This window comes from Triturus cristatus, chromosome 2_1 (assembly GCF_964204655.1).
Source record: "Triturus cristatus chromosome 2_1, aTriCri1.1, whole genome shotgun sequence".
Classification (NCBI taxonomy): Eukaryota; Metazoa; Chordata; class Amphibia; order Caudata; family Salamandridae; genus Triturus; species Triturus cristatus.
Genome location: NC_140581.1, coordinates 1,031,068,591 through 1,031,091,920, shown reverse-complemented (window position 1 = coordinate 1,031,091,920; position 23,330 = coordinate 1,031,068,591). Strand labels below are relative to the sequence as shown.

At 51.8% G+C, this 23,330-nt stretch overlaps 1 protein-coding gene across 4 annotated transcripts in view; it reads left to right on the top strand.

Annotated features, from left to right (window-relative positions):
* The window catches only part of G3BP2 (G3BP stress granule assembly factor 2), a 265,334-nt gene that overhangs the window by 193,315 nt on the left and 48,689 nt on the right, over nt 1-23,330 (top strand). For all 4 annotated transcript variants that reach the window (XM_085635242.1, XM_085635228.1, XM_085635234.1 and 1 more), the window contains one exon: nt 8,670-8,798. In XM_085635242.1, coding sequence (XP_085491368.1) covers nt 8,670-8,798 — 129 coding nt within the window. The remainder of the gene's footprint in view (nt 1-8,669; nt 8,799-23,330) is intronic.

The following is a 23,330-nucleotide window of genomic DNA, read 5'->3' as shown; positions in this document are numbered from 1 at the left end:
AAGAACTGAACTCTAGGCCAATGGTTTTGTATAAAAATATAGTTGTTTTATTTTAGAACCAACAATAGGTTTAAAAATACACTTTCTCAGTATGAGATGCTTTAGATAAATACTTTCAATATGCAATAGACTTTTGAATGCAATAGATACTGTTGTTGCAATAGGCAACACAATTTCAAACACAATATAACATTAAGCTCAATAGGAATTTCTAGTTAAATGCAATTGATTACTTTTTGGATTACTTTTCTTACCACAGGACTGGATCCTAGAGTCAGTCCTGGGACATCTCCTGTAAACAGCTGAGTAAAAACGTTTTGGTTAGTTATGATTTTTAAGGAATATTATTGTATTTTAAAAGTTGACACTTAAAAGATTTTTTCACATAGAATCACCAATGTTATCCCATGGGAGGCAATTCACTTAGCAGGTAAGTGGGGTTACGGTTACTTTTTCTAACTCAGTGTTGGATCCTGGATCCAGCACTGGGGCATCTCCAGTAAACAGTTGAAAGAATGTGTTTTTGTTATACAGGCGATTTTTAATGAATATTTGTAAGTTTGCAAAATTGACACTTAGAAGAATTTCCGGTGAAAACCAGACAATGTTATCCTATGGAGCAAAATCAAGTTAAAGGTAAGTACGGTTGGAATTACTTTTCAGGGTCCGTGCTGGGCACCAAGATCCAGCACTGGGATCTCTCCTGATAACAGGTGAGTAAATTCGTTTTTGTAATTCGACTGATTTTAGATTAATATTTTAAAGTTTCAAAACTCGACACTTAGAAATTCTTTTAAGTGAAACCAGTCAATGTTACCCTATGGAAGAAAAGTGAGTTATCGGCTTTTGGGTAAGTACTCGACTTGCAGAGTTAAGGTTCTGGGCATAGACTCAGGGGTCTCCCAGGGTCTGGTAAGTATAGTTGTTGCACCCACAGCGGCACGGGGGATGCTGGGTGCAGAGTGAGTTAGGCCCATTGTTATCCTAGGGAGGCAGGGGGCCTTTGTTTGGTGGCTGCTGGCTAGCAGGCCACGCGGGTGTGGGAGCTGGGCTCCTGGTCACTTGCTCAGGGCAAGTGGGGGAAGTAGATAGGTGTAGAGGTTGCACTGCCAGGGGCTCTCGGGCGGCTGGGTGCAGGGTGCTTTTGAGCCATTGGGCGCTCAATGGATTTCAGTGGAGAAGCTCAAGAACGAACAAAGGCTCCAAGCTCGGGGACGAAGATTCTTCAGGTGCGACCACCACTTCGAGAGGTAAGTTGGGTAGTTGGAGGATAGGTAGGCATCCAGGAGTTGGGCACAGGGGGCCGCAGGGCACCGGGTGCAGGAGTACCTTTTGGTGTCGGGGAAATCTTACCCTCTGCTGGTCGCGGTTGGATGGGTACCTGGTTCTGAGGCTGCAGGTGTCGTCAGGAGCGTCGAGGTGGGTTCTTGGGTGCTGGATTCAGGATCACAGTCGCCGGGGGGACGTTCTCGTGGTCTTTGTCTACTCCGGCACAGGCCAGGCTTGGCGGGTGCAGTGTGTGCAGGGTTCGCGGTTCCTGGCTGATGCCAGAGGTCAGTTACTTGCTTTGAGCAGTACCACTGCTTGTGGGATTCCCAGGTAGTCAGTCAGGTCCTCCGGGGTTTTGTGAGGTTGCTGACCACTGGAGATGCCGGGGTGTAGCAGGAGCAGGTTCGAGGGTCGACAGGCCTGTAGGGCTGGGGCCAAAGCAGTTGGTGTCTTCCACTTGTTCGCAGCTGCGCAGCAGGTCTTCTTGTTCCTTGTTTCTTGTTTCGGAATCTGGATCTGAGGAAGGAAGGTTCAGGGTGCCCCTAAATACTAAATTTAGGGGCGTTACAGGTAGGTAAAGGGCAGGGACCGATGGGTCCCTTTCCTGGGGTGGGTACACCCCCCTATATTGCCACTCTCCTGTGGGAGGGGGGCAGTAGCCTAGTCCTGATTGGGCAGGGCTTCCCATCTTCAAGATGGCGAAAGCCCAGATATGTGCTTCACCTCGCCTCCCCCACCTGAGGGGTGGGGTTGGCAGAGACTGGCACACCCCCTTTCCTTCCTTGGGGTTTCCAGCCAGTCTTCCCACCAGAGTGGGGGGTCAGAACCGGTAGGGGCCTGTTGTTGAGTACAGCAAGTGGCCTGGTGAAGCTCACAAAAAGTGGCATGCCTTTGAAGCGTCACCTGCCCATCCTGGGGAGGAGACCTAGCACCTCGCCCAGGATGTGCATTGTTGCAGGCCCAGGAGAGGGGATGTCTCTCTACCCAGGGGTCCAGCAACATGTCTGCTGTGTGGCAGCCTAGGCAGCCCCTCAGACAAGACGTGGATTGTAGGTTAGGTTCAGGGGGAATCTCGAAGATGCCCTCTGTCGTGCATTGTACATTAAATCCCACACTGGCATCAGTGTGGGTTTAATGTGCTGAGAAGTTTGATTCCAAACTTCAGTCTTGGTGCTGTGGAGTTTGTGTTGACAATCTTCCAGCACCATATACTCTTAAATGGCAGCACTGCACTTACAGTGCCCAGGAATGGACCTGGGTACTGTAGGGGCACAGGGCTCATGCACCTGTACCCACACCACTGGCATAGGGCACCCAGCTAGAGGGGTGGCTGATGTATGCCAGGGCAGTGTGTGTTGTGGGCATGGCACACAGGTGTGTGTGTGTGTGTGTGTGTGTGTGTGTGTATCTGAAAGAAACACGTTAGTTAGATTCCTCACCTTAGAATATCCCCAGGCGTCAGACTGGATCCGGAAGATTTTTCGTCAGCAATACCCCTTGCGCGTCGCTAGGCGTCGTCTGCGGCTCCGCGTCCGTCGTCGGCGTCGTGCGCCGGGATGACGTCGTCGGAGTACTTAGACGCCGCCCTCGCGCGCTGACGTCAGTTCTTCTTTTTTCCGCGCCAGTAAGCGCAGATCCGGGAGAGCTACCCCTTTTAGTCTTTTTTGACTAAATCTTTTTGATCATTTTTGATCCTTGTCTGTCGACATCTGGTGCCGGTAGGATGCCTGGGTTCAAGGCTTGTGAAGATTGTAATCGACTGATGTCGGTGACCGATCACCACCGCCGGTGCCTCTACTGCTTAGGCCTCGACCACGACGCGGAGTCGTGCAACGACTGTCAGGCCCTGACTTCGAAGGCTAGGCGGGAGCGGTCCCGCAAGCTTCTGGAGCTTCGCCACTCGGCTCCGCGTCGTGCGCGATCCCGGTCCAGGAGGAGGTCCAAGGATCGCTCGCGGAGCCCTAGCCGACGCCACCATCGCTCTTCGGACTCCCCTCGCCGGTCGCGCGACTCGGCCGAGGGTCCAAGTGGTTCCACCCCCGCGGCTCCGGCGGAGCCACAGGTGCCGCGTCCGCCCCCATACCTTCCGGTCCCTGGGGCTGACGCGGCGCCGGCGGAGATCAGTGCCTTCCTCTCGGCCATGAGGAGCCTGGCCCCGCCGTCGACGCCCGCTGGCGCGCCTTCGGGCCCCGCGGACTCGACTGGGCGACCTCGCGTGCCGGCGGCTCCGGCCCCGGCGCCGTCGACGACTCCGGTCTCAACGCCGCAGGTCCCCGCGGGGCCCTTGCCTGGGCCCCAGTCGACGCCGGTTGACCTTGTCACTCCTCCGCCGACGCCTGTGACGCCGACGCCCCGGTTTAGCCCTCATCCGGACCCGACGCCGGCACGGCGTCCGCCGACGCCGCATCCGACGCCGCTTGAGTCCTACCATCTCTACAGTCCGGTTCCGATCATTCCTCCTGTTTATCAGGAATCGGAAGAAGGGGGCGACTGGGAGGGGTTCGAGGACCCTCTGGCTGTTCAGTCACAGCTTTCTCAGGACTGGGCAGATGAACTGGGGGAGGCCAGCGGGCTGGACACCTCGCCAGACGCTGGATTCACTTCTCCTCCGACCGTGGCTTCGGAGGAGGGTGCAGCATTTTCTGTGGTGCTGCGCAAGGCGGCTGAGGCCCTTGGCCTCGAGTTGCCTGCCGTGGCTGTGAGGACCAACATCCTCACTGAGGTGCTTCAAACCTCAGCAAGCTCCACTGAGCCTCTGCTGCCGTTCAACGAGGCCCTCACTGACGTTCTGCAGGGCACCTGGTCCAAGCCCTCCACAGTTCCTCCTGTGGATAGGAACGTTGCCAGGCGCCACCGCCCTGCTCCGGGCGACCCCAGTTTCCTGTCCCAACACCCCACCCCCGAGAGTCTGGTTATCCAGGCCTCTACTTCCCAATCCTCCTTCCCGACCGCTCCGCCGGACCGGGATTCCAAGAGACTCGAGCAGTTTGGCAAGAAACTGTTCTCGTCCCTTAGTTTGGGCCTGCGGTCCTTAAATACCGCCTGTCTCTTGGACCGTTATTCCCATTCCCTGTGGGATACGGTGGAGGACGTGCTGCCCCTGTGTCCGGAGGAGGTCCGGACGCGTCTTACCCAGGCTTTGGCCGATGGGAGGGATGCGGCACGGCACGCCATAAGATGTGGGCTTGACACCACGGACTCGCTAGGTCGGGCGATTTCCACCACGGTGGCGCTCCGCCGCCACGCCTGGATGCGGTCCACGTCATTTTCAGGGGATGTCCAGAACACCCTCATGGACATGCCCTTTGATGGCACTCGCCTGTTTGGTGAGAAGGCGGACAGTGCGCTGAACCTTTTTAAGGACTCCCGGGCTACGGCCAAGTCCTTGGGCCTCTCGGCTCCGCGGGCGCACACCTCCGCTTTTCGCCCCTTTCGTGGCCAAGGAAGGGGCGCCTCCTCCCGTCCGCAAAGCCACCAGCCGCAGAACCAACCTGCGCGCGGTCGCGGACGTGGCTTCCGCCGTGGCGGAAATGGAGGCCGACGTGGTCAGCCCACATCCACCCCGGCAGCATCCGCCTCAAAGCCTTCCTAGTCCGAGCTTTCAGGCCCATACCACGCCAGTGGGCGGCAGAGTTCGCCATCACCTGCTCCACTGGCGGTCCATAACATCGGACAGGTGGGTGCTGCAAATCGTCCGAAGGGGCTACTCCCTCCCCTTCGAGACGACCCCTCCAGCCATGCCACCGCAGCACCACCGTATCTCGGGGGATCATTTGGATCTTCTCCGCGAGGAAGTTTCGGCTCTCTTGGCCAAGGGGGCCGTCGAGCGCGTTCCGAGTCCAGAGGTAGGTCGTGGTTGTTATTCCCACTACTTTCTGGTTCCCAAGAAGGGCAAGGGGGGGCCTGCGCCCTATCTTGGACCTCCGGAACGTCAATGCCTTCCTCCGAAAGGAAAGGTTCAAGATGCTCACGTTGGCTCAGGTTTTAGCTGCCCTAGACCCTGGAGACTGGATGGTAGCGTTGGACTTGCAGGACGCATATTTCCATATCCCCGTCCTGCCGGCCCACCGGCGTTACCTGCGGTTCACGGTGGGCCAAGAGCACTTTCAGTTTACCGTGCTCCCCTTCGGCCTCACCAGTGCCCCTCGGGTGTTCACGAAAGTGATGGCGGTGGTCGCAGCTCATCTGCGCAGATCAGGGGTCCCAGTCTTCCCCTATCTCGACGACTGGTTGTTGAAGGCGGGCTCGCCCCAGGCAGTCGTCTCCCACCTCCAGACTACGGCGGATCTCCTGCATTTGCTGGGGTTTTCCATCAACGTGCCGAAGTCACACTTGAGCCCCTCTCAGAAGCTCCTCTTCATCGGAGCGGTTCTCGATTCGGCGCAGTTCCGGGTCCATCCTCCGGAACAGCGGGTCCGGGATATACAGGCCCTGATTCCCATCTTTCGGCCTCTATCCCGGGTTTCGGTCAGGCTAGTGTTGCGGCTTTTGGGGCTGATGGCCTCCTGCATCCTACTAGTGCATCACGCCAGGCGGCGCATGCGGGCTCTGCAGTGGGACCTGAAGTTTCAGTGGGCCCAGCATCACGGCAACCTGTCCGACCATGTCTTGATCTCGGAGGGTACTGCACAGCAGTTGCAGTGGTGGCTCACGGACCGCGAGTGGGTCAAGGGCAAGAGCCTCTCCCTTCCCCAACCGGAGCATGTCGTAGTGACGGATGCGTCCCTCCTGGGATGGGGTGGCCATATGGGAGAGGCGGAGATCAGAGGCCTCTGGTCTCCGGCGGAGTCTCGTCTCCACATCAACCTGTTGGAGTTGAGAGCGATCCGGCTTGCACTGAAAGCCTTCCTTCCCTCTGTCAGGGGAAGTGTCGTGCAGGTGTTCACGGACAACACCACCGCCATGTGGTACTGCAACAAACAGGGCGGGGTGGGGTCGTGGACCCTTTGTCAGGAGGCTCTGCGCCTCTGGACATGGCTGGAACACCAGGGCGTCACCCTGGTGGTTCAACATCTGGCGGGCTCTCTGAACGCCAGAGCAGACGAACTCAGCCACCGGTGCATGATGGATCACGAATGGCGTCTGAACTCCGAAGTGGTGCAAGGCCTCTTTCAGCAGTGGGGAGAGCCTTGGTTAGATCTATTCGCCACCGAAGAGAACGCGCAATGTCAGCAGTTCTGCGCGTTGGAATTTCCAAGGCGGCACTCGCTCGGCGACGCTTTTCGTCACGAGTGGAGTTGCGGTCTGTTGTACGCCTTTCCGCCTATACCACTTCTGCCCAGAGTGCTGAAGAAGATCAGGCGCGACCGGGCCCAAGTCATCTTGGTGGCTCCGGATTGGGCACGAAGATACTGGTATCCCGAGCTACTCAGTCTGTTGACCGATCCCCCGATACGTCTGCCCCTTCGGGAGGATCTTCTGTCGCAGCAGCAGGGGATGGTCCTCCACCCGAACCTGTCCAGCCTCCACCTCCATGCGTGGAGATTGAGCGGCGGCAGTTGATGCCATTTGACTTGCCTCCTGAAGTCTGTGATATCATTCTGGCAGCCAGGCGTCCCTCCACAAAGTCGTTATACGCCTGCCGGTGGAACAAATTTGTGGCATGGTGCACAGCAAAGGCTGTGGATCCCCTTTCCGCCCCTCTTTCTGAGGTTCTCCTCTTCCTTCTTTCTCTGGCCCGGCAGGGCTCTGCCCTGGGCACCCTGAAAGGTTATCTTGCTGCCATCTCCGCCTTCTTGCGGCTTCCTGATCAGCCTTCTCTTTTCAAGTCCCCTGTGGTTACACGCTTTCTCAAAGGCATTACACACACGTTCCCTCCTGTCCCTTTTGTAATGCCTCAGTGGGACTTGAATCTGGTTTTGACATTCCTGATGTGCGCTCCCTTCGAGCCTCTTCACAATTGCCCTCTTCGTCTTCTAACTCTAAAGACTGCTTTTCTGGTAGCCATCACCTCGGCTAGACGGGTGAGTGAGCTCCAGGCTTTATCTTCAAAGCCTCCTTTTCTATCTGTTCATCCGGACAAGGTTGTCCTTCGGCCTCGTCCCTCCTTTCTTCCTAAAGTGGTAACTCCATTTCACCTTGGGCAGTCTGTCACCTTGCCCACCTTCTTTCCGCCTCCGCATCCTTCCAAAGAGGAAGAGAGGCTCCACCGTCTGGACCCAAAACGTGCGCTCTCCTTTTATCTGGACCGCACCAAACAGTTCCGGGTGGACGACCAGCTTTTTGTTGGGTACGTGGGCGCTAAGAAGGGGAAAGCTGTGCACAAACGAACCATCTCTCGGTGGGTCGTTTTGTGTATAAAAATCTGCTATTCCTTGGCTAAAAAGGACCCTCCTGTTGGGCTGCGCGCCCATTCTACTCGGGCCACGGCGGCTACTACTGCCTTGGGACGGGGAGTCCCTTTGCAGGACATCTGTCAGGCGGCGACGTGGGCTTCGCTACACACGTTTGCCAGGCATTATTGCCTTGACAGCCAAGTCCGGAGGGATGGCTTCTTTGGCCGTTCTGTCCTCCAGGACTTTCTGGTGTGATCTTGGTTCGCAGACCCATCAGTGTGGGTTTAATGTGCTGAGAAGTTTGATTCCAAACTTCAGTCTTGGTGCTGTGGAGTTTGTGTTGACAATCTTCCAGCACCATATACTCTTAAATGGCAGCACTGCACTTACAGTGCCCAGGAATGGACCTGGGTACTGTAGGGGCACAGGGCTCATGCACCTGTACCCACACCACTGGCATAGGGCACCCAGCTAGAGGGGTGGCTGATGTATGCCAGGGCAGTGTGTGTTGTGGGCATGGCACACAGGTGTGTGTGTGTGTGTGTGTGTCTCTTCTCCCCCCCCCTAAGGGTAGCACAATAAGTGCTGCAGCCCTTATGGGCCTTCTCTGGTCACAAGGCCCTGGGTACCTAGTGTACCATTTACCAGGGGCTGACATGTGGCCAGAGATGCCGATTGGTTTTAGGCTTCAACACAGTTTTAGGGAAGAACCATAGGCCCTGGGTACCTGATTGGCAGGAGCCCAGGGCACACTCAGTCAAAGTACATCAGCAATTCAGCAAAAACTGGGGGCATACCATGCAAGAAAGATGGCACTTTCTCACAATTGGTACTCTCCTAGTACTTGCCCCCCGTGAATGATTACTGGTTGAGACGTTGTCTTTTAGTTACAAACTGCACCCGGGTCTCAGCTGAGTCAACGGGTTTACTCCTGTTCTTCAATTCCAGAAACATGTCTAAAGTGATGGACGACTTAACAACTAGTAGGATTTTCCCTTAATTGTTTGTGTTTGCAGCTGCTCCCACTAACCTTTGTCCCTGTCTATCTTCAAATGTCTGTTTATAGCAAAACGTATTCAGGTTACACTCCTTTATATATGATATGCATCCTTTTTATTATTTTAGCTCGAGGTGATGTGGAGCAAGGTGAGCTGGACAACCGTCGCATATTTCGGTACCCAGACAGTCACCAGCTTTTTGTTGGCAATTTACCACACGACATTGATGAAAGTGAACTTAAGGACTTTTTCATGAGTAAGTATTAGCAAGTTTAAATGTTTATGTGCAAGTGGCAGAATGTGATCAGTATAATTAGTTGCAACATTAATCAGTTTAGGGACCTCTAATATTAACAAGGATATGAGGGATGATGAGTGGCCAGGGGCTTGTGAGCATATGAGAGGCTGTAGAGCACAGAGCGAATCACTTAGGATTGGGATGCGTGATGGTCTGTCAAAATCAGGCTACCTTTACAAGAATGCTCTTGTTACAGGTAAATTGCTAGGATGTTCTCATGAGCTGACCCACCCAGGATTGTTGCTGGTAAATATATGCATATTAATGAGCTGCTATTGGGTAAACCTAGGTTAGACCTGAAAGAATTAAATTCATTACATACCCTTGTGCGTCCTTACTCTTTCCCATTCTTTGCGTTTTTGGTACCCTGCAGTTAATGATGGCACTGGAAACTTCTTCTGTTGTTTTCAACCTCCATATATCTTTTCTTTATAATTGTGCCACAAACCTTGCTAAAACAAGTACAATCTTGTATACTCCTCTTACATATTCCTTCCCAGACATCTATGCACCTGTTCCAACATGCACATCTCAATGAAAGCATCAACCACCTCTGATTAACACTGGGAAGCAGATTGTCCCTGGGGTTGGTAAACCTTCGAGTGCTGTAAAAAATCAATTGAAAAAGACTAAGAATCTGTTATCAGAAATGGCAAAAAGGATTCACCACTCTTGAGGCATCTAAGAAGCAACCTTTCCCATTAAGATACTTAATTAGAAAATTGCTGGTTTCTTGAACCTTGAATTCTCACTCAAATGGTATTAGGCTGGTGGAAAGTATGGGGTGCGTGGCTTTTCACTCGCATGGGTTGGAGGCTCTCCTTTGAGCTCTGGGAAGCCCTCTATGCTGAACTGTGAATAAATCAGCCCTAATACCCCGAATGGAGTACTATGTGACTGATGAAGAGGATTAGTGGCTGCAAACTGTGTGAAATACTGGCTGATGACTCTGGTCATCTGATCGCAGCTCCTGTCTCCAACCTTTTCGGCGATCAGAGCTACATAGGTTCAATGAACATAATTGTGAGCTACTAATAAGTGTTGTAATAGTGGCCACATCAAGCAAGATTACCAGTGATGATCACCTCTGTGCATCAAGCAGAGTTGCCAGGATGAACATTAAAAAAAGCCTTTGTCAAGTGGGAATGCCTCAACGTAGGTAATAGATGTCAGTCACAGCTACAGTGCCGCAGACACAAAAGTCATAAGGTTAGTAATGAAAGTCATAATATTGTGTCGCTATGATTTATCACTAAAACAAATCCGCATTAAATTCAGCCATTTTCCCCCCAAACATCAGCTCTGAGTTATGAAATTACACAATTTTGGAATACTTGAAATATCAATTCAACCAAGCTAGAGATTCCAGTTTAGCAAGCTGGGATGCATACAAGAGATTCTACCTAGAAGTAGCTGGAGAGCTACCAGTAGCTCACAAGCTACTCCTTGGAGAAGCCCAGCCTACACTGTTTCTGACAAGATGGTGGAGGTTCTCCAAGAATAAATCTGCTACCTGAGAAGGCCCTGTGTCTATGTACGGAATATTGTGCATCAGCGTGCCACCTACAGGTACTTGCTTTCTTTTGGCCTGCAACTAACATCCTGGTGGCCAATTAAGTGACACAATTCGGTCTGGTTATTGGTTGCTGATCCCCAGCCCATCTGCTCCACACTCCTACAGGTCCTTGGTTGCCAGCCTTGAGAATTTTTGGACTAATTCAGAGTTTCTTGCTGGTGCTTCCTTCTGAAAAGGTGGCACCTGTAGAAAAGTGTCCCCCCACAAATGCCCCCCCCCTTCCTTTTGCCACAGGTACTGATGTTTTTCGACTGACGTGCCCTGGGCCTTTGCTAAGCAGTCTCTATTTGTGCCTTTTGGAGCCTGGGTACTAAAGAGGGTCCCACAGGGCTGCAGCATGTGTTATGCCACCCTAAGGGATCCCCCGTAAAATTGCATGCATTCTGCCTTTGCAGACTGTCATGATGCAAACCTTCAGTGAAAACACATGGCACATTCACTGTGTGCCATGCCAAAGTCACTGCATGTAATATATGTAGTTTTGCAGCGTGAATCTTTCTGGATTCACTATGCTGTGCATTATTCCGCGATCTTGTGGTTGGGTCCGGATTCGTAGTCTTTTCTTTGTTTTTTTTTTTTTTTTTTTGTAGCCCAGGTGGGCGTCGACGTCCACCATTTGGTGCACCTCCCGTGACGTCGTCGTGCTTCCTGCGGAAGTCCCACCTTTGGGGCGCCATCTTCAGATTCTTTTTTCCGCCGTTGGGTCTGGATCGTCATCGGGAAGCTCCAGAAGTTCACTCGGAGGAAGAAGGAAGAAAAGCGAGTTTCATCGATAGAATCAAGAGAAGACATCAGGAAAGAACAGATTTCGACAGGAACGCGAAGAAAGAAGACCAGCGAGCCTTTTTCTTCGACAACCTTGGAGAATGCACGCTCAGAGACCCTGAGCGAAATGGACAAGACGCCATTCAAGTTCTGCCCAAACTGCCACCACAAGTTCGCGCAGAAAGACCTGCATCCGGTCTGCAACCTCTGCCTACCGGTGGATCATCAGAGTATCGACTGCAACGCCTGCTCAGCCTTCGCGCCGAAGACACTCAGAGTGAGAGAGAGGCAGAGAAGAGCCAACGCCAACATGGATGGCAAAGGGAAACCCCCGACACTCTACGAGCTGGGCCTCGACACGGACGACGAGGACAACGTCGCCGAGGCAGCCGAAAACTTCACGGTCGTAGAGACCGACAAGAAGAAAGAAGACGAGGTAAGAGAATCGTCGAGCGCAAATCAAAAAACACCTCAAACACGAGGGTGACTCGAGAAAAACTGAGTCAAGGTCCACGAAGGGAGCCCCGGCGCCGAAAACTTCGACGTCCAAAGGGGGAACTTCGGACAAAAGGCCCAGCGGATCCTTACAAAAGGACTCCCTGGCGCAGAAAGACGCCGAAAGGCAAGGGTCGTCGAAATCATCCCATGAAACGGGCCAATCGACGCAGAAAGAACGTTCGACGTCGACGCAAGTTTCATCGAAAAGGCCCGCGGTCGACGCTGAAAGCATCTCCGAAATGGAGAAAAAGAAGAGGCGGCTCGAGGCCGAAATGGAGAACATCCTTCAAAGGAAGAAGGAGTTCGACGCCAGGATGAAGGAATTCAAGATTCCAACGGTTTCAGCGGCGGACGTCGTCGAAGTCGAGGAGGAGTTCGACGCCGAAGGGCTGACAAGGGACCTCGAAGAGGAAGAGGAGCCCTATTATGAGGAAGAAGCCGAGGAAGAAGACCAACAATCGTTCTTCGAATCGGCGACATCTACCGGCAACGACGTCGAATGGCAAGATCTCGACACCGAAAACCCGGAGGAGGCCGTGGACACGTACCCCTCGAGGCCTTCGCCACCAGACGACATCGGGGTGTACAATATGGTGGTGAAGAGCGCAGCAATGGCCTTCGGCGTCAAGCTCGACGAGGAGAGGCCGAAAGCAGATTTTCTCGTCGAAACACTGCTCCCCATCCAGACTAGGAGCCAGTTCCTCCCCATGCTACAAAGCGTGATGAACCAGGGGAGAGAAGCCTTCAAGGAGCCTGCCACCTGTCGGTCGATCACGCCCAGGACAGAGAAAAAGTATAAACACTCCTCCCTGGACCCACCTTACATCAAGGGTAGCGTCACCGCAGACTCCATCATTGCCTCCACGGCCAGGAGAAGGGCCAACGTGCCAGCAACCTCGGGCCCACCTCCAGATAAAGAGAGCAGGAGAATCGACCTCACAGGCAGAAAGGTCGAGAGGAACGCCGCAATGCACTGGCGCATGGCGAATTCAAATGCACTCCTAAATAGACACCAGTACCAACACTGGGATGAAATGGGGGAGCTAGTAAAGCACCTCCCCGAAGAATACCGCCAGAGAGCCTCTCACCTGGTAGATGAAGGCAAGAACATCGCCAACTCCTGTATAAAGACGGCGTTGGATGGGGCAGAGACTTCAGCAAGACTCATGGCCATAGGGGTCACAGAAAGGAGGCATGCATGGCTAAGAATCTCGGGATTCAAACCGGAAGTGCAGAACAACATCCTGGGCACTCCCTTCAACGGAGAGACACTGTTCGGAGCAACGGTGGACGAGAAGCTCACCCAGCTCAAGAAGGAGAACGAGACAGCGAGGTCCATGGGGGCCCTGCAGCTGAGGGGAATGAGACTAGGAAATCCCTCGAGGAGACCCTACGGTAGGGGTGGAAGCCAACAGGGGACGTCGCACCAGGCGTTCCAACAAGGTCAGCAGGGCGAAGGTCACGGACAAAGTCAGCAGAAGCAAAGCTGGCAATATCAACCTCGGGGCCAGTCCTTTCGAGGGAGAGGGAACGGACGTGGCCAAAGGAGGAGAGGGGGCGATCAGCCCTCCTCGAAGTGACTCAGCACGCAAGAAGACGCCCACCCTCGTCAGGCCCCCAAGGGTGAGGCGCAAAAAGGTGTCATCAGGGGGAAGAGAAGATCCAAGAGCCTACGAGCATACGTCACCGGTAGGCGGAAGGCTGAGGTTCTACCTTCAGGAGTGGCGGCGCATAACCACAGACAAGTGGATACGGAACATCGTGCAGTACGGATACTGCGTAGACTTGGAGAAAAGACCTCCAAACAGAAAGCCGAAGGAAAGACAGAGATCGGCCCAAGAACTGGCAATACTCAGAGAAGAAACACGGAAACTCCTTCAAAAGGGAGCCATAGAGACAGTGCCGTTCAGGGAACGCAACAAAGGGGTCTACTCAAACTACTTCGTGGTTCCGAAGGTAGACGGAGACCTCAGACCCATACTGGACCTCCGGTACCTAAACAAGTTCGTCAAAACACAAAGGTTCAAAATGACTTCACTGCAGGAGGTACTGCCACAGATAAGAGAAGGGGACTTCATGGTCACCGTGGACCTCAAGGATGCCTACCTTCACATCCCAATAAACAGAAGGCACAAGGGCCTTCTAAGATTCAACATCGAACAGGAACACTACCAGTTCACAACCCTGGCCTTCGGATTAAAATCAGCGCCAAGGGTCTTTACAAAATGCCTGTCGGCGGTAGCGGCACACCTACGAAAGCAGGGCATACACGTATACCCCTACTTGGACGACTGGCTGGTCAAGGCAAACTCACGCGAGAAGTGCGAGAGGCACGCAAAACGCGTAACGGACACCCTCACAAATCTGGGATTTTCCATCCACTGGGGAAAATCATCGCTGGAACCGGAGCAGGTAAAGATTTTCCTGGGGGCACAGATCAACTCCCTCAACAGTACAGTAGTGCCCAGCGACAGGAGGACAGATGCCCTACTGAAGGAGACGCAGCTCTACCAGAAGGGGCGAGCTCTGACAGTGAGGGCGGTGAGCAAGATGATGGGGATGATGGCGTCCTGTATCCAGCTGGTGCCGAATGTACGCCTGCACATGAGACCATTCCAGGAATGGCTGCAACAGCAATGGTCACAAGCAAACGGAAGTTGGGAGGATCTAGTGGTTGTTACGCACGCAGTGCAGGAGGAGATAACTTGGTGGAACAGAGACAACATAACAACAGGGAGAAGCCTGACACCACCAAGCCCAACAGTGACCATTACCACGGACGCATCGCAGATGGGATGGGGAGCGCACATGGACAACCTCAGAGTGAGGGGTCTATGGGCTCCGGCAGACGCGGTCCGCCACATCAACTACCTCGAGTTGAAAACAATACTGCTAGCCCTGAAGGCATTCCAGAGACACCTGTTCGGCCAGAGGGTGTTGGTACAGACAGACAACACCACGGCGATGTTCTACATCAACAAACAAGGGGGGACACAGTCGTTTCCCCTCTCATCCCTAGCTCAGGAGATTTGGAGATGGGCCATACCTCTCAGGATAGATCTACTGGCAATTCACCTACCGGGGAAGGACAATGTGGAGGCAGACTGGCTGAGCAGGCAGACCTCAGCATCGCACGAGTGGGAGCTCAATGGCCAGGAAACGGAGAAACTCTTCCGGAGATGGGGGACTCCCACAATAGACCTTTTTGCAACACGCCACAATGCAAAATGCCAAAGCTTCGTGTCCAGGCAACCAGATCAGCAATCCAAGGGAAATGCCCTATGGATAAGCTGGTCGAGGACATTTGCCTACGCCTTTCCACCGATACCCCTGTTGCACAGAGTGCTCGACAAGTGCAGAACCAGCAACATGACTCTGATCCTGGTGGCCCCACAGTGGGCGAGGCAGACATGGTTCTCACAGATTCAAGAAATGGCGCAAGGCAATCCGTACAGGTTCGAGCGAAGAAAAGACCTGCTCTCAATGCAAAACGGGGAGGTCCTGCACCCAGAGCCAGAGACCCTCAACCTAGCAGCATGGCTCCTGAAGACCTAGAGTTCGCACACCTAAGGTTACCTCAGAGCACTATGCGAGTGCTACGGGAGGCAAGGAAACCTACTACAAGAAAGTGCTACAGCGCAAAGTGGAAGAGATTCACGGTGTGGTGCAGGAAGAAGGGCCTGCACAACAGAATGACAAGAGACTCAACGGTGCTGAGGTACCTCACACACCTTCTAAAGAGTAACCTCTGCTCGAGCTCCCTAAGGGTGCACCTAGCAGCGATCGTTGCCTACACCAGAGGTGAGAAGGGTGGAAGTTTCTTCAGCTCGCAGGTGGTGAAGAGATTCATGGAGGGAGCCAAAAGAATGGCACCCCCGAAAAGGTTGCCGCCGCCGGCATGGAATTTAAACGTGGTTCTGACGGAGCTCATGAAGGCGCCGTTTGAACCCATTCACAAGGCCAATCTACAAATGTTGACGATGAAGACTGCCTTTCTAGTGGCCATAACCTCACTACGCAGAGTGAGCGAGCTTCAAGCACTAACGCTACAGGAGCCCTACATTCAAATTCACAAGGACAGGGTAGTCCTGAGGACAGACCCACACTTCATGCCCAAGGTAGTGTCGGCGTTTCACATGAATCAGAGTATACAGATACCGAGTTTCTTCCAAAACCCGACTACAAATGCAGAAAAGGCCCTGCACACCCTCGATGCCAGAAGAGCGGTGATGCACTACATTGAAAGAACCAAAGAACTCAGGAAGTCGAAGCAGCTGTTTGTGTCCTTTGCTACTAGCATCATGGGTAGACCAGTGACCAAGGGCACCATCGCTAGGTGGATTGCCCTCACTATCCAATTCTGTCACAAACAGGCTGGACAGGAGCTAACGGAGGGGCCACAAGCTCACTCCACAAGGAAGAAGGGGGCCACAGTTGCCTTCCTGGCAAACACGCCCATCCAAGACATTTGTCTCGCAGCAACTTGGGCATCTGTGCACACGTTCACAAAGCACTACTGCGTGGACATTCAAATGAATAAGGAAGCACAGGTCGGACAGAAGGTGCTACAACACATTTTCAACGACCAGCGATCATCTTCCACCCAGCCACCACAAAAATAGGAAAACCGCTACAAAATCTATGCACAGCATAGTGAATCCAGAAAGATTCACGCTGCAAAACGAAAAGTTTCTTACCTGTCGGTGTAGTTTTGCAGCTTGAAGATCTTTCTGGATTCACTAGCGAACCCACCCACCTCCGCCAGGAAGATGAGGCTGGAGGAAGAGGGGGTGAAATGGATAGGATCAAAAAAGTGGATACGTACAGAAATATGGACATAAGGATTAATCAATCGCCTAGGGTTAAAAAAAAAAAAAAAAAAAGAAAACAGGGAAAAAAGAACCCGAAGATGGCGCCCCAAAGGTGGGACTTCCGCAGGAAGCACGACGACGTCACGGGAGGTGCACCAAATGGTGGACGTCGACGCCCACCTGGGCTACAAAAAAAAAAAAAAAACAACAAAGAAAAGACTACGAATCCGGACCCAACCACAAGATCGCGGAATAATGCACAGCATAGTGAATCCAGAAAGATCTTCAAGCTGCAAAACTACACCGACAGGTAAGAAACTTTTCGGTCACCCCTACTGCAGACATTGCAGCCCTTAGGCGGGGAGCACTATATTAGATGTGAGGGCATATCTGCATGAGCAGAGATTCCCCTGTACTGTCTTGTTCCATTACTAGATGGTACATGGAAACAGGGAGGCCATCGCCAGTATATGTACTGGACACTGGTCATTACGCATTCCCCCAGCTACATGATGGCTTTACTGAAACCTATGATATTTGGTATCAAACACCTTGTTTTGATAAATCTGTACTGTTGCCAGTGCAAGAATTATTATGACATTCACCCAGAGGCTACCTTAGATGTGCATTCTGAAAAATATACCACTATCTAGTGTGCTAGCTGACTGCTATTGACCAGCCTACCACCACATACTAATTTCTGACCCCCTGCTAGAGAGCCCACGCTATTCTATGCCAGAAACGATGCCTGCTCCCGAGGAAAGTGTTGACACCTCCAGCAGGATGGGTAGTGATTTTGAATATCGAGTCCAGAGGCTTCAAAGCCCTTGCCGCCTTTGATATGTGAACCTGGCATTTAGAGAAGGAGCAGTTTGGATTTAGGCCAGGACACCAGACTGATTCTGCCTTACTTCCAGCTATGGATGAACTCAGGATATCTATAGATAGTGGCCAGTCAGCGGTCCTGATATTTCTTGTTCTTTTATCCGCATTCGATACAATTGACTGAAAACGCTCCTGACTAGACATGCCTCGATCGGAGTATGTAGTACCGTACTGAGTGTGCTCCTATCTGTCGGAACAATGTCAGGTGGTTGCTGTTCCCACACCACCGCTCTGATTTCAAGAACGTCAAACATTGGAGTCCCCAGGGTTCAGCACTTAGCCCAATCCTTTTTAACATATATATGAGGCGACAAATTTCGTCATTCGAAAGCAATCAACAGTCAGCTGTGAATGTTTTCCATAATTGTAAGAATGACATCGTCACTTGCCTGGATTCTAATTCCCTCCAATTTAATGGGGACAAAACCGAGTTTTTGTGTTACTCCGCAAATAAAATCCCCCTGGAACTCCCTTTTAATTTCTGGCCATTGCCGACCAGTGAAAATTTGATATATTCTGACTTAGTTTGCAATTTGAGGGTCATATTTGACCGCAAATTGTCCATGGAGTGCCACATCAACAAAGTTGTGCTTTTCACTCCTCCAAGGCCTTCTGAAGCTCCTTTCTATGTTGCCTTCACTGCTAAAACCCTGATTGTGCGCAGTGTAATATTTAGGCTAGACTACTGTAATGCTCTTCTGCTAGGCGCCCCGGAAATTCGGTTAAATTGCACAGACCGAGCTTCTGCTGCTAAAATGGCACTAAAAAGACCTAGGAGATGATCGTCTGTATCAAATGGTATGAAGGAACTTCATTGGCTGCCTCTGAAGCAGAGAATAGGCTTTAAATGATTCTGTGTAGTTTTCAAAGCTCTGCAGGGCAAGGGCCCATTGCCCCTGGAAAACAGACAAACGATATTCTCCAGATAGATGTATTCGTTCTCCCAGAGCAAATGTTATCTGCATTGCTAAATTCCGCAATATTAGACATGGCTGACAAGCTTTCATGGTCAGAGCCGCCCAGGTTTGGAATAAGGTACCCACCATCCTTAGATCCTCAGTTGATTCCTGGCACTTTGGGAAAAGCTTGAACGTTTTGTTCGAGGCATATGAGCTGCAGATCACACACTAAGGATAAGATCGCCATCTGGTGGTGGGCTCGGATGATTGCAGGTTGTTGTTGTCTTCGGAAGAAGTCTTTGGTCACGAGATTGGTGACTCCTCCTCTGGACAACAGTGCGCATGGGCATCCACTCCATCCTCAGATTTTTTTTTCCGCCATTGGGTTCGGATGAACTTTTTTCCGCTGCAGCAGAAAACCTATTACAATCCCTACAACTCTCAAAACTTGAATACCCGACGTCTAACTCGATATCGGACCGACTCCGGACGCTGCTGATGGAAAGGACACCTTTTAAAAAATGCCCCCAATGTGGAGCAAAGTTCCCTCATAGCGATCACCACGAGGTCTGTAATTTGTGCCTTTCACCAGACCACAACGAATCCAGCTGTCCAGCCTGCGCCGCATTCCGTTCGAAGAAAACCATCCGGGACCGGAGAGCTCGACGCCATATCATGGCCAAGCCGGTTCCGGAACCAGAAGACATCTTTGCACAGGACGTCCCTGACGATGACTCCGAAGATCTCCAAATCGTGTCCGAGGCCGACGTTTCAGATCCGGGGCAGCCTGTGAGTACCAGCCCCCCTACCCCAACACCACCCAAAAAGACATTGGTCAAGACTCTGCCAACTGGGCACAGTCGCGATCCAAAAACATCTTCTGAAGCCCCGCCCTCGGGTCCGGCTCCGAAGAAAAGTAAGCCTGCAGGTGGCTCGGGCTTGAGCAAACCTCACGTCATTGTGCCGTCGGCACCAAAGCAGGCTTCGGGACGGAAAACTCCATCGGACCCGAAACGTCACTCGGTCCCGACATCTCCACCGGCACCGAAACGTTCATCGGCACCGAAATCGCCACCGACACCAAAAGGCTCGTCGGCACCGAAAACCTCGTCGGCACCGAAGTTTCTTCGGCACCAAAAAAACCACCGGAACCGAAAAGTTCTTCGGCACCCAAAACATCTTCGGTGCCCAAACACGTCCAGAAAGACACGAAAGTCGGCGCCACAGTCGCCTTTGGACACTGAGGAACTCTTTCAACCTGATCCTAAGCAACAACGGATTTACATAAATCCAAAAACCGGACATGTCACAGCGGTGCCCTACAAGAAAAGGAAGCTGGACTCACCTCCTCCAGCACCTCCAAAGAAGGACTGTGCCACTTCACCCTTACGTCCTTCCTCTCCTACATTACCCCCTATTCCACCTCCACACGATGATGATGATTTTGGGGGAGGGGGAGGGGGAGACCCAGATTTCTTCACTTATCCCACTGATCCTACGGATCCCTTTACACTCCCGGACACAGCACCAGTAGATGACTGGACTTACCCTATACCTGACGTGCCTGACCCCGCTCCATACCCCTCAAAACCCTCCCCTCCTGATGACCATTTAGGGTTCAGTCCGCTTATTAACAGAGCAGCGTCATTTCATGGTGTCACCATGCACACCGACACTCCTGAGGAGGATTTTCTACTTGACACTTTTGAGCAGTCCCAGAACACAGTCCACATTCTACCCATGATTAAGGGAGTGATAAAGCATGCCACTGAGGTCTTTAAAGACCCTGTCAGGGCCAGGGTTCTCAACCCCCGAATAGAGAAAAAATACAGACCAGCGCCACAAGATCCTGCGTACATCAAGGCGCAACTGCCCCTAGACTCACTAGTCGTCTCTAATGCCAGAAAAAGGGCCAACTCCCAAACAACCGGAGATACGCCGCCCCCAGACAAGGAGTCTAAACTCTTGGAGGCTTCCGGCAAAAGGGTTGCCGCCCAAGCGGCTAACCACTGGCGTATCGCAAATACACAAGCCCTATTGGCTCGTTATGATAGAGCCCATTATGATCAACTGGAGGATCTCTTGCAACACCTGCCTGAACCTTTCAAAACACAGGCCACTGACTCAAGAAGGCAAACTAATATCCAATGCCTCCATTAAATGTGCATTAGACGCAGCGGACACCGCCTCTAGGGCAGTCAACACAAGCGTATTGCTTAGACGCCACGCATGGCTGCGCATCTCCGGCTTCAAGCCGGAAGTACAAACCTCCATTCTTGCTCAACCCTTTAATCAGGACCAACTATTCGGACCGGCAGTGGACACTGCCCTAGAAAAGATGAAGAAAGATAATGAAACTGCAAAATCTATGAGAGCATTGCAATCCACTCAACCCCGAGGCTCCTTTCGTCGCTCCTTTTATAGAGGAGCTTCCAAAAATGTGGGAACAGACAACTCTTCCACATTCAAAACATCAGGTCAAACATCCCCTAACAAAGGATATTTTAGAAGAGGGTATCGGGGAAACAATAATAAAGGCCGGGGACGGGGCAGCAACAACAACACCCGTTCCTCTACAGCCACCAAACAGTGACTTGCCACCACTCCCCCCAGACCATTCCACTCCAGTCGGGGGCAGACTTCAACAGTTCCTACCTGTCTGGAATACCATCACTACAGACAGGTGGGTAAGACAAATTATCCAATATGGCTACTGCCTCAAACTCATAAACCCACCCCCAAACATACACATTAGACCTCAAGGACGCATATTTTCACATCCCTATGCATCCCGCTCACAGGAAGTATCTACGATTCGTGGCAGACGGTCAACACTATCAGTTTACAGTTCTCACATTTGGAGTAACAACTGCACCAAGGGTGTTCACAAAGTGCTTGGCAGTTGTGGCAGCATATCTCAGGAGACAACAAATCCACGTCTTCCCCTACCTGGACGACTGGCTCATCAAAGCCAATACTCTAGACAAATGCGTTCACCACACCCACCGCACTATGCAAACCCTGCACAACTTGGGATTTACCATCAACTATCCCAAGTCTCAACTACAACCCTCCCAAGTACAGCAATACCTGGGAGCCACCATAGACACAGCCAAAGCCGTAGCTTATCCCAGCATAGCCAGGATAGCCAACATACAAAGTCTGATAGAAACAGTTCAAACACAACACTCTCTTCCCTCAAGAGTGTTCATGCAACTCTTAGGCATGATGGCGTCATGTATCTCCATAGTACCCTACGCACGCCTTCAAATGCGTCCCTTACAGGAATGTCTAGCACAACAGTGGAATCAGGCCCACGGACAACTTACCGATCTGGTGTTGGTGGACAGCCGCTCACTGAAGTGGTGGAACACCATCAACCTGTCCAAAGGGCGGCCGTTCTTGGAGCCCCTTCCACAAGTTGTGCTGACCACCGACGCATCTCTCACAGGGTGGGGAGCCCACCTCCTTCAACACACCACTCAGGGACGGTGGACCATTCAACAAAAACAATTCCACATCAATCACCTAGAACTTCTAGCGGTGTTCCTAGCACTGAAATCCTTCCAAGTGCATCTCCAAAACAAAACTGTCCTCATCCGCACGGACAACATGACCACAATGTATTACATACAGAAACAAGGAGGGACACATTCTCTGCAACTGTCCCAACTGGCGCAACAAATTTGGAGATGGGCAATTCCCCGGAACATCTACCTGCTAGCAGAACACCTCCCAGGGGTTCAGAACCAGGTGGCAGACCTCTTAAGTCGCCACACACAGTAGATACACGAATGGGAACTACACCCCAAAGTCTTACTCCCATTCTTCCAAAAGTGGGGACAACCAGACATAGACCTGTTCGCCACGCCAGAAAATGCAAAATGCCCAACCTTCGCCGCCAGGTTCCCACGGTCAAAGGGAAATGCAATATGGATGAACTGGTCAGGCAGATTTGTGTACGCTTTTCCGCCTCTCCCTCTCATTCCATTTGTGGTACGCAAACTGAAACAACAGTCGGTGACGCTCATTCTAGTGGCTCCCACTTGGGCACGTCAACCCTGGTTCACCACACTTTTGGAACTATCGCTAGTTCCACATCAAAAACTGCATCTCTCCCCGGATCTCTTAACCCAGAACCATGGAGAAATCAGACACCCAGATCCTCAAACACTGAACTTGGCAATCTGGCTCCTGAAGTCTTAGAGTTCGGGTACCTCAACCTTCCTCCAGACTGTATGAATATCATTTAAAGAAGCCAGGAGACCTACTACTAGGGCATGCTATGCTGCAAAGTGGAAACGATTTGCCATTTACTGCGCTAACAATGACATACAACCACTGGATGCTTCCATCCAAAACATCATTTGCTATTTATTACACTTACAAAGATGCAATTTAGCGTATTCCTCTGTCTACATCTAGCGGCATTAGCTGCCTATTTGCAAAATAGACAACGCCTGTCCCTCTTGAAGGTACCAGCCATTAAAGCATTTATGGAGGGTCTTAAAAGAATCATTCCTCCAAGGTTACCACCTTCCCCGGTGTGGAACCTTAACATTGTTCTAACAAGGCTCATGGGTCCCCCATTTGAACCAATGCACAAATGCGAACTGCAGTTCCTAACATGGAAAGTGGCTTTCCTCATCGCAATCACATCCCTGCGAAGAGTAAGTGAGATACAAGCCTTAACTCTCGAAGAACCCTTCCTACAACTACATCGGAACAAAGTGGTTCTTAGGACGAATCCAAAATTCCTCCCTAAAGTCATTTCCCCTTTCCATCTAAACCAGTGAGTGGAAATGCCAGTCTTCTTCCCTAATCCAGACTCAGTAGCCGAGAGGGCACTTCATACCTTAGATGTTAAAAGAGCCTTGCTCTATTACATCGACAGAACAAAACCTTTTCGGAAAACCAAGCAACTATTTGTTGCTTTCGCTCCACCACACAAATGCAACCCCATTTCCAAATCGGGTATCACCAGATGGCTAGTCAAATGTATCCAAATATGTTACCAAAAAGCTAAACGTACTCTTACCGTTCCCCCTAGGGCGCA